Below are 15,041 nucleotides of genomic sequence, written 5' to 3' on the forward strand. Positions count from 1 at the left end.
CTAGATTGTATCAACAAAACTGATGCTCGTCTAGATTGTATCAATAAAACTGATGTTCGTGTAGGTTGTTTCGTCAAAAATAAAAATGCCAGTTTAGAAGCAAATCGGATTTTTATAGCGAAGACTGCAAAACTTGTATTCCTTTTATACTTGAGTATTAAAAAACCAATGATTCTACTGTTTACTGGTTGCATAAATCCTTTCAGCTGTTGACGATTTTGCCTGATAACTAATGAGTAATTAATTAACCAGATGAAAGCACACCTATGCAGGTGTATGTATGCCTGTATGTTCTCGCCATTGATCGCGCCTGTACCTAGTTCAACAGTTTTATTTTTACATGTTAAGCTCGAGTAGCCGCCCTTTGTTTTACTAGCGACAGATGCCGTCATTTTCTACGTTTTTGATCGTGGGGATAGTCGAGGGGTACGCGTGAGAATAGGCAGTTGAGGTGTGAAAGACTATACTGTTGAGGTATGGCAGTTGATATTTAAGAGAAATCAGAATTGGAGATTTAATGTTGTAATAAAAGCAAAGACGTGTGAATAGACAGTTCTATATAGTACGAATAGCACGTTAAGATGTGTGAATAGACAGTTCTATATACGAATAACAGGTTAAGATGTGTGAATAGACAGTTGTATATGGTTCGAATAGCACGTTAAGACGTGTGAATAGACAGTTTTAAATAGTACGAATAGCACGTTCAGACGTGTGAATAGACTCATTGAATGATAGATAATGTCTTAATAGATTATTACTAGCTGTAAGAATCAGCAGGTGTAAAATGTGATAAAAGTAAATACTTTTTTCGCTAAAAAATAAAAAAGATCTCATGAGCATATAATTTAATATAAATATTTTATTAAATAAAGCTAATTAGTTTCTTCTTCTTCGTCCTTAATTTTTAGGGTCGGGAGGGATCGAGCCTTATCTGCCAGAGAGTTTAAACTCGAAACTTTTTTTTTCGAATTTATCAACCATGAGCTTTTGACGACTCTACCATGCTTCCATCACAATTAAGGATTACGTGTCAACTGGTTATGCGCCATTGAGGCCATTGACTCCGATTTCAGCATGCTTTTCTTTTTGGATGTGCTTCTATAGCCTTTGTCCAACCAAGAACAAATTACAAGGTAGCAGTTGTTTGATTTTGGAGTTATCTAGCGAGCCTTATCTGCCCGAGGGTTCGAACTCGAGACTTTTCAGTTTAGCAACCATGAGCTTTACCGACTCGACCACGCCGACCCCTCAGATTAGTTTAATTTTCTTTTTTTTATATTTGTTTTTTTTTTCTTCTATTTTTTACTATTGGTTTTATTTTCCACTTTTTAGCGATTTCCTATTGATGAAGTTGACACGACTAAAAATATTTGCTTTCAAAACATCATCAGTAGCTCGCGATATCTAAAAGACGATTTTCTGCTCCTTGAATGCAGCCGTCCAGAGGCGTAGCGACCCTTCCCGGCGCCCGGGGACAAACTTTTCGATTTGCACCCCCCCCCCTCAAACTTTCGATTTTCACCCCCCTCAACCTTTCAATTTATTTTTCCAACCCATTTTGGCGCCCCTTAAGGTCGGCGCCCGGGGACATATGTCCCTCCCCGCCCCCCCCCCCCCCCCCCTCGCTACGCTACTGCAGCCGTCTGTGACCACAAACTACAGACACAGCAATCTGATATAGCGAAGGATAGTTCTTTATCTTGCTACCTCCCCTTAGTTTCAAATCGTTTAAAAACTATATTATCTGTCTCTAATCTGTTCTTAATTTTTAGTGTTGGAATGGATCCCCCTCCAACACAATTCAGGATACGTGTCAATTGGTTATGCGCCATTGAGGCCATTGACTCCGATTTCAGCCTACTTTTCTTTTTGGATTATATCCTTTGTCCAACCAAGAACAAACTACAAGGTAGCAGTTGTTTGATTTTGGAGTTGTCTCTCCTAGAAGAGTGGCTGTCCCCAGCTAACGAGCCTCATCAGCCCGAGGGTTCGAACTGGAGACTTTTCGGTTTAGCAACCATGAGCTTTACCGTCTCGACCGCACCGACCCCTTTCTGTATTCTGACTGATGCCTTTATCCGAATACCGATTAGACACGCGTCAACTAATCGATGGTGCATCGTGTGGATCTAGCTGTGAGCAGTATAAAAGTGAACGTTTGATGCAACGTTTAGCAGAAAGCTTGAGCGGACCAGTCATGAACGTAAGTACAATACGCCTGAACCTGTGTGTGATGTCGTCCGGTTTGTCACATTTTTTTTTGTTCTTCATTGTAGTAGAATTATTACCCTCATCACTTTCCTTTTCCTTTTTGTGTGCCCAAGGCATACTGGACCGCCACATAAAGCTCCCTCCACTTTTGTCGATCATTGGCAATTTTCCTGGCAGTCCCCCATGACAGCTGTTTTTCCGCCGTGCGCCTTTATGTTTCCTTAGGCCTTCCCTGCTATTTTCTCCCCTTAGCGACATTCCTGCGATATTATAGGGATTCATTCTTAGGATATGTGGGACTCCAGATCCGTCTTCTTTTTACTTTTTCGTATTCAAAGTATACAGGAAGTATTGTAATCGTGCAAAAAAATCAAAATCAAGATTTTCACAGATATCTCGACGTTTCGGAAAAATAATAGTTTTGCAATTTTGTCCGTATTCTTATGTGTGTATGTATGTGTGCATGTGTGTCTGTAAACACGATAATTCGAGTATCGTTACAGCTAGGTTGATGTAATTTCATATACAAGTATCGTATCAAACTTGTAGTTCTGTATCAACTTTTCAGCGATTTTGTATAACCGAAAAAAACAATTTATAATTTCTCTTGATAATCAACACAAACCCAACAGTTTATGGCCTTAGGTGAACATAACGAACAATAATTTAATTAAACCGTTTTTTTTTTTAATTATTACATAAAAATGTTGCCTAACAACACCTTGTGACTTTTAACATTGTGACCTTGACCCAATTCTTTTTTTATAGTCGCAGATTGTTTTGGTACTGTCTCTTGTGGCACTGGGCGGGGCGGTCATTGACCCGGAAGTTCTAGCAAAGTTGAACGCTCAACAGGACCAACTGAACACACTGGTCAAGCAAACGATGATTCTACAGGAGTTCGTCGAGGAAAGGTTGGTAGAGAAGCTTCAACCCTTCATCTAGTTAGGCCAGGGGTCGGCAACCTGCGGCTCGCGAGCAGCATGCGGCTCTTTTGATGTCAATATGCGTCTCTCCAGTTCCATAATAATTATATTTTTTTTATTTTCAAAACTCCAAAAAAAAAATTATACTGGAAAATTAAAAACAACTTTAAACTAAATAAAAAACAATGAGAATAGGTGGTGTAGAGTGTACATGGACAGCTGTGGGGCTGTGATGTGGCAAGCCCCGTGGCAATTGTTCCATGCTTTCCACTACCGAAATACACATACAAATGTTAGTGGCTCTTTAAAGTCTGGGAAATTTTGTAGATTGTAGCTTTTGGCTCTTCCGTCTCAAAAGGTTGCCGACCCCTGTGTTAAGCTATTTTTCATTATTTATTTCCGATATACCATGGTACGTAGTCCAAACGAACTATTATTATTATTATAAGAGATTTTTTTTTTCTGCTTTTGCTGTGTTTTTTTTTATAAATGTCGGATATAAGCGGTTGTGTAGTCCAACAGATTTGAATTCCCATACACATCAAAGTTGGGAGGACTTAATGACGCTACACGTAGTCTAGTAGGAGAAAAGAACTCGGTCATTTGAGTCAGTAATCAAATACTCTAACAACACGACCACGCCGCCTATTAAGAATTATTTATCTATATAAAAATAATTTCAGTTTAGGTTCGTCGCGTTCGATCAACAAATTAAAACTCCTATTTGGACACAAGAACATATATATATATATACATATATATATATATATATATATATATATATATATATATATATGTATATATATATATATATATATATATATGTATATATATATGTATATATATATATATATATATATATATATATATATATATATATATATATATATATATATATATATATACTCATGTTACATGATATATGAATATCCTCTATGCAGGATCCGAACCGACGGCCAGTCTGGTATCAAACAACTCCGACATGACACAGAAGGCTCGAGAAACTACTACGGTTCTTCACATCTGGACTACAGTGCTGCTGGCATTCATGATCACAGTGATTACATCAGGACTCTGGGGATGGGGGAGGTGGGTGATGGGGGAGGTGGGTGATGGGGGAGGTGTATGATGGGGGAGGTGGGGGATGGGGGAGGTGGGTGATGGGGGAGGTGGGTGATGGGGGAGGTGTGTGATGGTGGAGGTGTGTGATGGGTGTGATGGGGGAGGTGGCTGATGGGGGTGGTTTGTGATGGGGGAGGTGGGTGATGGGTGTGATGGGGGAGGTGGGTGATGGGGGAGGTGGGTGATGGTGGAGGTGTGTGATGGTGGAGGTGTGTGATGGGTGTGATGGGGGAGGTGGCTGATGGGGGTGGTTTGTGATGGGGGAGGTGGGTGATGGGTGTGATGGGGGAGGTGGGTGATGGGGGAGGTGAGTGATGGTGGAGGTGTGTGATGGGTGTGATGGGGGAGGTGGCTGATGGGGGTGGTTTGTGATGGGGGAGGTGGGTGATGGGTGTGATGGGGGAGGTGGGTAATGGGGGAGGTGGGTAATGGGGGAGGTGTGTGGCGGGGGAGGTAAGTGGTGGGGGAGGTGAGTCATGGGGGAGGTGTGTGGTGGGGGAGGTGGGTGAAGGGGGAGGTGGGTGAAGGGGGAGGTGTGTGATGGGGTATGTGTGTGATGGGGGAGGTTTTGATGTTGGAGGTGTGTGTTGAGGGCAGTTTGTGTTTATAATGAAAGCTTGCTTGTACTTTTGGGAGAGGGGAATTTGTAATGTAAAGATTTGTGAAGATAAATTGACTGTTTATTTACGATGGGCTTTTATGACTATAAAAAAAAACACGTCGACCATAGCTAAGTTAACGCAGTGATATAGAACATCATCCGACCTTATTAATTTAAGAAAAAAACTTGGCTTAACCTGATAGTTTTTGAAACTTAACCAAATCTCGTCTTTCAGATCGCCGCTGTCATCAACGGCGTGGAGTTTCGAACCCGTCATCTGGACTTTAAGCTGGTCCGTCCCTCGACCACCAACACTAGTTTTGGAGCGTTGGAAGATATACCATACCCTGAGGTGCCACCGGAAGTCACAAGCAAAGCCACAGTAGCGGTGAGTCATGTGCCACATTCCGTGTATGTATCAAAGTCCTATGCCACAGTGCTGGTATGTATCAAATTCCTATGCCACAGTAGCGGTATGTATCAAAGTCCTGTTCTATAGTGCCGCTATCTGAGACATAATGGCGATAGCAACTAATGTCCTACAACAGTGTGGATATGTTTCCACCATCAAACTCCCACACACACATATACAAATATATGTTGCGTGTTTTCTCAACTTGTATCGCCTTCTATCTTCCCATTGACCAACATCTTCTGTCTGCTGTGACAGGAACAAATCCTGGAGATGAAAGAATGGTTCAAGGCGTTCGCCACACAAAACTCCACACTGAGAAACTACAAGAACTACTTCAAGCCCGTGATCTGCTACATGGAGGGCATGTGGCTTAAAGGTCAGTTCTTTTTCTTATAGGTCAAGTCTTATGGATAGGACAGTTTTTTTTGTTATAGGTCAGTTCTCATTTATTAAACGTCAGTTTTCATTTGTTAAGAATTATTTCTCTTTTGTAAAAATCACTTCTCCTTGTTAAATGCGAGTTCTCTTTGCTAAAGACCAGTTGTTATTTCCAAATGTCTGTTATAATTTGCTATAGGCCCGTACCAATTTTTTAAAAGCTAGTTCTGAGTTACGTTTATTATTAACATTCACTTTTACCAAAAAAATTGATAAAAAAGTTGTTATGCCTAATTCCGTTTACTCGAAGTCTTTTATCCCACACGGACGTTTGCGTGTTGGGATGACTTGGGCAAGTGTTTTACTACCATTTTTCGTAAACAGAATCACAGTTTGATAATTGCTTTTTTTTAAAATTAACTTTTACGTCACCTACAGATTTGACGACGGAAATAACCGAACCGTTCCAGAGTGACCGGCACCGCCTGGATGCCAGTAACTGGGATGACCTCATGCAGAAAGTAGGTCAACGTTTCTTTAACTTCCGTTCCTCTGACATAAAAAATTGCGTAGTTCTGAGAATAAAATACCATACAATATTCGTTCTATAAATTGTGATTAAGATTTAAGTTTATACCATTGTTAAGATTCGCTAGCCCACACACCACAGCAGGTAATCCTTGTAAGGAAAATCGCGGTGAATCAGAGTCTAAATTAGACTCAAATTCAGGACATTGTCGACATCTTAAGAGACTGTTAAAGAAAAGGCGTTAATAGTGACACAAGAAAGGTGGATACCACTAAGAATCGGTGACAGAAAAATGATCCCAGACAAAATATCTTAATGACAAACGGATCTCACGGACAAATGATCTCATGACAAAATTTATAAAAACAAATAATATCCTTGACAAATGATCTCAAACAAAATTTTCTCAAAGCACTTTTAGTTTTTAGAATTATTTTTGTCGATTCGAATACATTTTCAATCATTTGTCCTTGAGATAATTTGTTACGGAACAATAACAATCACATAATTTTGAAACAATGGGTAGGAAAAAGCGATTGAATTTGACATAGATCTACATTTTCAACCAGCTCATTTCACGAAATATATAACATTTTAAATTCATAGCTGGGTGGACTCAGGGACGTCTTACAGTCACAAGTCCGAAACGAGATCCCAACTAAAGACCTCTGGGCTACAGCCAAACGCTCTACCATTCGACCACATCTTTTCTCTAATACGTTAAAACAGTTACATCTTTGTATGAATTGATCTATTTTATGTTGTATGTTGGTTTCAGGTGCGTTACATGGCCTATACCGGCATCAAGGACAACTTTGAGAACATAGCCTTCCACCCCCGTAAAATCATGTACATGGACTCGACCACAGGAGTCCCCGTCTACGGGCAATGGAACTACAGGGTGCTCTGTTACCCGATTCCTTTTGACATCCCCACCAAATATCTCAAACAGGTTGGTGTTAAAATACATACGATCTCCATATAAAATATTTCAACAATATTAATTTTTGAATCCCTTCGATCTCCTTAAAAAATATTTTAATTAATTAGTTTGGTTTTCTAATGGCTTCGATTTCCTCACAAAATATTTGAAGAATATCAGTTTTTGAGTCCCTTCGATTTCCTCACAAAATATTTGAAGAATATCAGTTTTTGAGTCCCTTCGATTTCCTCACAAAATATTTGAAGAATATCAGTTTTTGAGTCCCTTCGATTTCCTCACAAAATATTTGAAGAATATCAGTTTTTGAGTCCCTTCGATTTCCTCACAAAATATTTGAAGAATATCAGTTTTTGAGTCCCTTCGATTTCCCCACTAAATATCTCAAACAGGTAGGGGTTCTAGTAATTTCGAAATGTCTTTTTGGTGCAGTAATTGAGGGTGTCAACCTATCCACCGTCAACAACTATTGTGTATACAATTCCATTTAATTTCTTAAAATTTTTACTAGATAAAACATTGTTTATGCAGTAGCTTATATTTTAAAATTTTATTGAATTGGTGTCACCCCCCTACCCCTATTGCATCGGTGTCTTTATAATTAATTTTGTACATCGTAAAGTTAATGTTAATTCGGTGGTTTTTTTTTCTCCGTAAATTAATTGGCAAAGTTTTATAAATTAATTATTTTGTTAATTACAAAATGTATCGTTTCCTGTTTCACATACCTCCACCCCCCACAAAAAATCATCACGTATGTCATAACCCCCCCCCCCCCCCCCGCGGTTCGATAACGTTTCTATTACTAGGACTTGATCAACAAATTATAACCTCTATTGTTGAAACAGAGGGAGGACTTGTCTTGGAGCACCAGTCAAGGCCTGGACACGGCTGGGGTACTCAAGACTCGAGGTGCCAGGTTCCAACTCAACGAATTGGACTCTGATCAAATGTACAGTTTGTGGTTTTTATCCTGTTTGTATCTATTAGTCCCACCCACTGTATATAAAGATGGTATCGCATTTCACGACACTCCAAGCTTCGTGTGGACGTCGAGGGAGAGGGTATGCCCATTCTTAAGTATTGAGATTGAAGATGACGTATATTTATTTTAAAATTGGTGATATTTCAGTAAAAGCGATTTTAACATCTACGACAAGATCATGCAGGTCATCCCTGGACTGGACAACGTACCTGCCGCGGACGTCAAGGAGAACTACGGCGCTCCCCTGTACACGGCTGACGGCACCAAGTCCCCACTCAGGTCCTCGTACTACCACAGGTGGTACAACTTTGCCAAGAATGGGGCCATGGGGACCTCGGTAAGTTAGGTGGGGACCTCGGTTAGTTAAGTGGGGACCTCGGTAAGTTAAGTGGGGACCTCGGTAAGTTAGGTGGGGACCTCGTTAAGTTTAGTGGGAACCTCGTTAAGTTAAGTGGGGACCTTGGTAAGTTTAGTGGAAGCCTCGGTAAGTTAAGTGGGGACCTCGGTAAGTTAAGTGGGGACCTCGGTAAGTTAAGTGGGGACCTCGGCAAGTTAAGTGGGGACCTCGGTAAGTTAAGTGGGGACCTCGGCAAGTTAAGTGGGGACCTCGGTAAGTTTACTGGGAACCTCGTTAATTTAAGTGGGGACCTCGGTAAGTTAAGTGGGGACCTCGGTAAGTTAAGTCGGGACCTCGGTAAGTTAAGTAGGGACCTCGGCAAGTTTAGTGGGAACCTCGTTAAGTTAAGTGGGGACCTTGGTAAGTTTAGTGGGGGCCTCGGTAAGTTAAGTGGGGACCTCGGTAAGTTAAGTGGGGACCTCGGTAAGTTAAGTGGGGACCTCGGCAAGTTAAGTGGGGACCTCGGTAAGTTTAGTGGGAACCTCGTTAAGTTAAGTGGGGACCTCGGTAAGTTAAGTGGGGACCTCGGTAAGTTAAGTAGGGACCTCGGCAAGTTTAGTGGGGACCTCGGTAAGTTAAGTGGGGACCTTGGTATATTAAGTGGGGGACCTCGGTTAGTTTAGTGGGGGTCTCAGCAAGTTTTGTGGGGACCTCGGTAAGTTAAGTGGGGACCTCAGTACGTTTAGGGCACACCTCGGTATGTTTAGTGTGGAACCTTGATATGTTTAGTGGGGACCTCGATAAGTGGGTCCTAGGTATGTTAAGTTGGTACCTCGGTAAGTTTAGTGGGGACCTCATTATGTTTAGTGGGAACCTTTGTTTAGTGGGGACATCGGTAAGTTTAGTGGGGACATCAATAAAGATAGTTTGAACCTCAGTAATTGAAAATTGTGAAATTGTCAAGTTTAGTGGGGACCTTGATAGGTTCAGTGTTGACTTCGGTAAGATAAGTGTGGACTTCGTTAAGTGGGTACCTCGGTAAGGTTAGTGGGTTTAACGGGTACCTCCGTAAACTAAGAGGGCCCCGCATCTTATTAAGTGGGAACTCGGTTATCTATGTTGCGACCTTTGTGAAATAATTGTATCAATGGGTGCCAGGGTTAAATACGCGGGTACCGGGTTTGATGAAACGGGTACCCCTTTATTCTCCTTACTTCTCCCCATACACAGCTTACCCACCGCGGCTACTCGGACCAATTTCTATTCGTCGCCGTCAACTCACGTGACAAGATCGTACCAATGACGATGGACGACTGCAAGAGCGGGGTCTGCACCAAGTACAGCACCCGGGTCTCCTATGCCATCCCCATGGAGATCGTTTACCTGACGCCCCTGCTCAAGTGGAACCCTTACAACATCGCCTACAACCAGGTCGGTGTTGGAGAGGGGGGGGGGGTGTTTGGACCCAGGTGTCTGATGCCAGCACACCCTCTTTTTATTTTATTTTGATCAATCTAAAATTAGAAACTACCACGGGTCGGCAACCTTTTGAGACGAAAGAGCCAAAAGTTACAATTTACAACATTACCCGGTTTTTAAAGAGCAACTAAAATTTTTATGTCAATAGTATATTTGTTTAGTACATATATAATCCTAAACAAATATCATACTATATATATATATATATATATATATATATATATATATATATATATATATATATATATATATATATATATATATATATATATATATAAATAAATAATTTTAAAATGTTTATATTAATGCTGAAGTGATTGAATAGAAGCATTGGTTTCATAACGATATTTTTTTCAGATTTTTCGTAATTAAGTAATTTACCGCTCATCATTTATTCAACAAAAAAAAAAAAAATTTTTCGAAACAAACCACCTTTTCAAGCAAGACATAGGCTAGATTTTCCTTTCAGTTTTATACTTAGCTGGTTTAGTTTCTTTGTGAAGTTGAATATTTCAATTCGGAATGGACAATGTAATAGGAAGTACACTGAGATAGGGAGTAACTAAACATATTCTAATAGAATAGTGAATGTTTATTGTTTATACTATTGTTATGTCGTTTATTACAGAGTGTTGCAGACTAATTTTTTAATGAGTTTTGGAAATAAAAATAAAATAATTATTAAAATTTGTGCATGGAGCTGAAGAGCCGCAACTTGACATCAAAAGAGCCGCAGGTTGCCGACCCCTGACCTAAGCAATAGACTCTAAGTCATTCAAAACAGTTTTTCTTCCAGACTTTTATCTCCGGGAGGGGGAGGGGGGAATGGCCTAAGACGATTTGCCTGGAAGAGACTGATTCCAAATTAACACTTTTACCATAACCGGTACACTTTAATACCTAATTAAACGAATAATCTATGCACTAAACTTTACCAATAATCTACATACTAAACCACGCGCATAGAGTGTGTTTAGAGAGTATGGGCAAAAGAGAAGGGGCTGGTGGTGGCTTAACCTCTCCCCCCCCCCCCCCAAAAAAATATCTATCAAAAAGTAAAATCCTTTGTGTATTTGTAATTTTTAAATGTCGTTTTCTTATTAAATATTAGCAGATCTTTTGGCTGATCTTAGGAGGGAAATGAAGGCTTAACCCCCACCCCCTATACATTTATATATTATGTAGCCTTCAGAACTCACAAAGTAGATCTACTTATTCATTTGAACTAACCATCATTTTTTTTATCTCTGCCACGTTACCAAGAACCCTGACGTGACCTATGACCCTAACCAAGATGGGAAGACGGCCGCCACGGCCCCCACTTTATATATATATATATATATATATATATATATATATATATATATATATATATATATATATATATATATATATATATATGTGTGTGTGTGTGTGTGTGTGTTTGTGTGTTTAGCCCTCTGAACTCACAGACTAGATCTACTTTTGCATTTGAACTAACCATCATTTTATGATCTCCTCGTCATCAAGAACCCTGACGTGACCTATGACCCTAACCAGGATGGGAAGACGGCCGCCACGGCCTTCAACGGCATGAACTTCATGACCTTTTACCAGACCCCAGTGACGTTTTTCAACGGTCCAGCCGTGCAGGCTGACGTGGCAGACACCATCGAGCCATTGGTCAAGATGAAGACTACAGAGGTCAGTGTTTGTAGATGTAGGAGTTATAGCGCTGTGAAGGGAGTGAGTATAATTCGGGATGGGGATGGTGCACATAAAGGGGGTGCGGGTAGTTGATGTACTCTTACACTCTGCTTTCCTCTCCACTCACCCATCTTTGGGGTGCACGAAAATTAATTATTATAGACACCATTTTTGCATTTCTGGTACTTTTTTCCACTACGTAATTCACTTTCTATTGTTTGAAGAAGAATATAATCTGTTTTCCAAAAAAAAAAAAATCTCGATCAAGTTACAAGTACTGAAATATTATATTATTTGCTGATATCTCAGCACCTAGCATTTTTAATTGTATGTAATATTAGACAACAACATAAAGCAGGAGTTATTTAAACTTTCTCTTAGCCTATGTTTAAATGTAGCAGTAAGGGTGTTAGCAACTCCAGTTCAATCGGGCAGTAGTAATATTGAAACCTCTCGTTTTTCCTGAAACTGAGGCGAAGATAGGAGAATATGATATACGAGCCGACCCGCGGCGAATCATACGCCATTTAGTTGTTTTATTTTCTACTTTTCAGTAATTCATAATTTGAATGCTGCCACTGAAAATATTTGCTTTAAAACACTAAAACCCTCCTTTCCCCAACTCCTATCCTCTCCCCCCCCCCCCCCTCCGTGATAGCAGCCTCCTTTTAGTTCCTTCCCTAAATTTAAAATCGTTTGAAACTAAATTATATGTCCCTATAGCCGTCACTAAATCCAGCTCTACGATTGTAAATATTTAGCGTGAACCACATCTCACCAGACCATGTGGGGGTGGGGGTGGTAGCGATATGCCTAGAGAGGAAGAGAGGGGGCTGCTAGGAGGCGCGCTTACAGCTTGGTGTTTTCTATCGTCTCCAAGAAGAGAATTATAGATTATCAAATTCATATTTTTTTTTGTTAACTCGGATATAGCCTTAAGTACTATTTTTTAAATATTTACATTCTTTATAAATGTGAAATTCAAAATTTAGGGTAAAGTTGTTGACGTCACCGCCACTGGAACCAGATGCATCCTGCCTAAAATAGACGGTGTGGGGGAGGTGAGGCTGAGGTACCCCATCCACCCCATCCACGGGGAGGGCAGTGCCGTATGGAAGGAGGTCAACGCCATCCGTGACTTTATGAAAACGCTGACAACTACAACGGCACCTGATATCTAGAAACACATCTATTTATATCCTGTTATGTTGAAATCGTTTCGGCTAAATTTTAATGACTAATGTAATATTTAGTTAGACTGAACATTAACTATGTTTGCATTGTCATCGGATACGCATTTTCAAGAAACAGTTCCATTAAAAAGAGTTCCATTTATAAAGAATTGACAACAAAACCATAGAAATGCTAAGAAAATTTTGTAATTAACCTAAATTGGTCAATAAAAAAATGTAGTTAAGTGAAACAATATTAAACATCACAATAATAAACGACACAAAAAAAAAATCGATTTCAGCTTTTTTTATTTTCACTAACTTGTCATGACTAAAGAGGGTGATGGGATGGGGGACAGAATGAATGCTTTATTTTGTTTCAACTGGCGAGTTCCTAGTCTAAATGTGGATGGAATGTGTAGCCAAGCCATAGTTTGTATGATATGTATTGTAGGTCACACGACTGAAATAATATCACAATACAGCCAGGCTAGGGATATGAAGACAGCAAAAGAGCATGGGAGGTAACTCATGCAAGGGGAGAGAATTCTCAGCATAAAATTAAAAAGTGCCACAATAATGAATATGATACAACAGTTATTTTTATAAACTGTTGTATATGAAAATCAGAGTCGTGTTACAGAACGGAAACTAAAATTTGAAAAATAGCTCAGTTAATTTTAAATATAGGTAGGGAAAAATATATTTAAGCAGATGTCATAAAAAAAAACCACCCAAATGCTGTGGTGAAATATTTTAAACAACACAACCCTACAGGTTTTCAGTGTCATGGTCATATATTTAACAAAGCTGTCTATATTAAAAAAAAACCAACAAAGTCTTTAAAAATCAGCTGCTTATCTATAACAATAAATGTGAAAAAAGTTGTCAATGTGAATCAAAAACTAAGTCACAAACTGAATATTATTATTTCTTGTCCTAAGTATGAGTTAACTATAAAATTTGAAACCACACAAAGAAAAGAAACAAAATTGTTTTTTTTCTTTTCTGAGTATCACAGGAGTTCAGTTTTTAAATTTTTAGTTTTGATCCTAGTTAAAAGAACTTAAAGAGAATGGAATTATGATCAATGTTGTAATCAGAACTTTGGTTTGCAGCAACAAATCTTTTAGGATACAAACCAACAATAAAAATTTGTTGCAGAATACAAGTTTGTCATTGACAAGTGCAGCTGTGTTGTCATAAAGTTAATGGCCAACTATTTTTATACTGCTAGCATCATGCTTGCAGTTAACCAATTTAATTTAAAATTCTCCAACCTACAGAAAATAAAATATTAACTTGCCATGAGTGGAGATGTCACAAGTTGTCAAAAATAATTTAATTTTTATACTGGCTACTGTTGATATACCACATAACAACTGTATAATTTATAAGTTTTTTTAAAAATATCAATTTATAGCTCATTAAAAAAAAAATTGTACAAGAAAAAAAAAAAACAGAATCAATATCTAGAAGCTGAGTACTTCACACCAACCTTTGACATTTTCTAAAATAAAAATTGCACTATAGAGACTTCAATCTGTCAGCTAGAGTCACTTTAATCAATAATTAGTCAGCTTTTAAGTCAAGTGTATCTCTTACAGTAATGGCTACCTTTCATAAATATGCAGTCAACCATTCAGTCAAGTTTATCTTTCCTAGACCTACAGTTAACCATTCAGTTTACCTTCCATAGAACTACAGTCAACAATACCTTTTCACAGACCTATAGTCAACCATTCAGTAAATGTGTTGAACTTGCGCTAAAAATGTATTATAAAAATTGATCATTTTTTATATTATGGGATTTTGTATATAAAAGAATAAACCTAAAAAAAAAACTAGGTAACTATTCACTAAACCCATTTTTTTGAAACTCAAAAATAGAACACGTCCTTAACTATTTTTTACACAATCAAAAGGTTAAAAAAAATTTATAAACCAATGATCAACATTGTTCTTTTTAAAATAAATGTTTAGAAACATTTCAAAGCAACAAAACAGTAAAATGAACAAGAAAAGATCCCTAATAAGAGGAATAACAAACCAAGTATCATCAGTTATATCACAATCATACAAACTTAAATTAACAGTTCAATGTTTTTTTACACATTATTTCATATTATTGCAGAAACGCAGAACATTGTTTTAAAAAAAAATGTATTTCAAAGTCACACAGTGGTAGCATACAATTTTGTTGATCTGTTTTTTCTTAATTAACTCAAAATTTAAAAAAATGACCAGCAATACTGAT

The 15,041-nt window shown here is 38.6% G+C and overlaps 1 protein-coding gene across 1 annotated transcript; it reads left to right on the plus strand.

The window, feature by feature from the left end:
* Positions 1-2,200: 2,200 nt before the first annotated feature.
* LOC131941983 (uncharacterized) lies at positions 2,201-13,066 on the plus strand. The gene is made up of 12 exons (XM_059301622.1): positions 2,201-2,206; positions 2,983-3,128; positions 4,082-4,229; positions 5,099-5,251; positions 5,534-5,654; positions 6,095-6,177; positions 6,964-7,137; positions 7,974-8,077; positions 8,258-8,447; positions 9,678-9,878; positions 11,436-11,609; positions 12,605-13,066. Exons 1-12 carry the CDS (start codon positions 2,201-2,203, stop codon positions 12,791-12,793), a joined length of 1,689 nt encoding a protein of 562 aa, XP_059157605.1. The 3' UTR covers positions 12,794-13,066.
* Positions 13,067-15,041: the final 1,975 nt, after the last annotated feature.

Source organism: Physella acuta, unplaced genomic scaffold (genome assembly GCF_028476545.2).
Source record: "Physella acuta isolate Inbredline_101_S28 unplaced genomic scaffold, ASM2847654v3 ptg000379l, whole genome shotgun sequence".
In the NCBI taxonomy this organism is placed as follows: Eukaryota; Metazoa; Mollusca; class Gastropoda; family Physidae; genus Physella; species Physella acuta.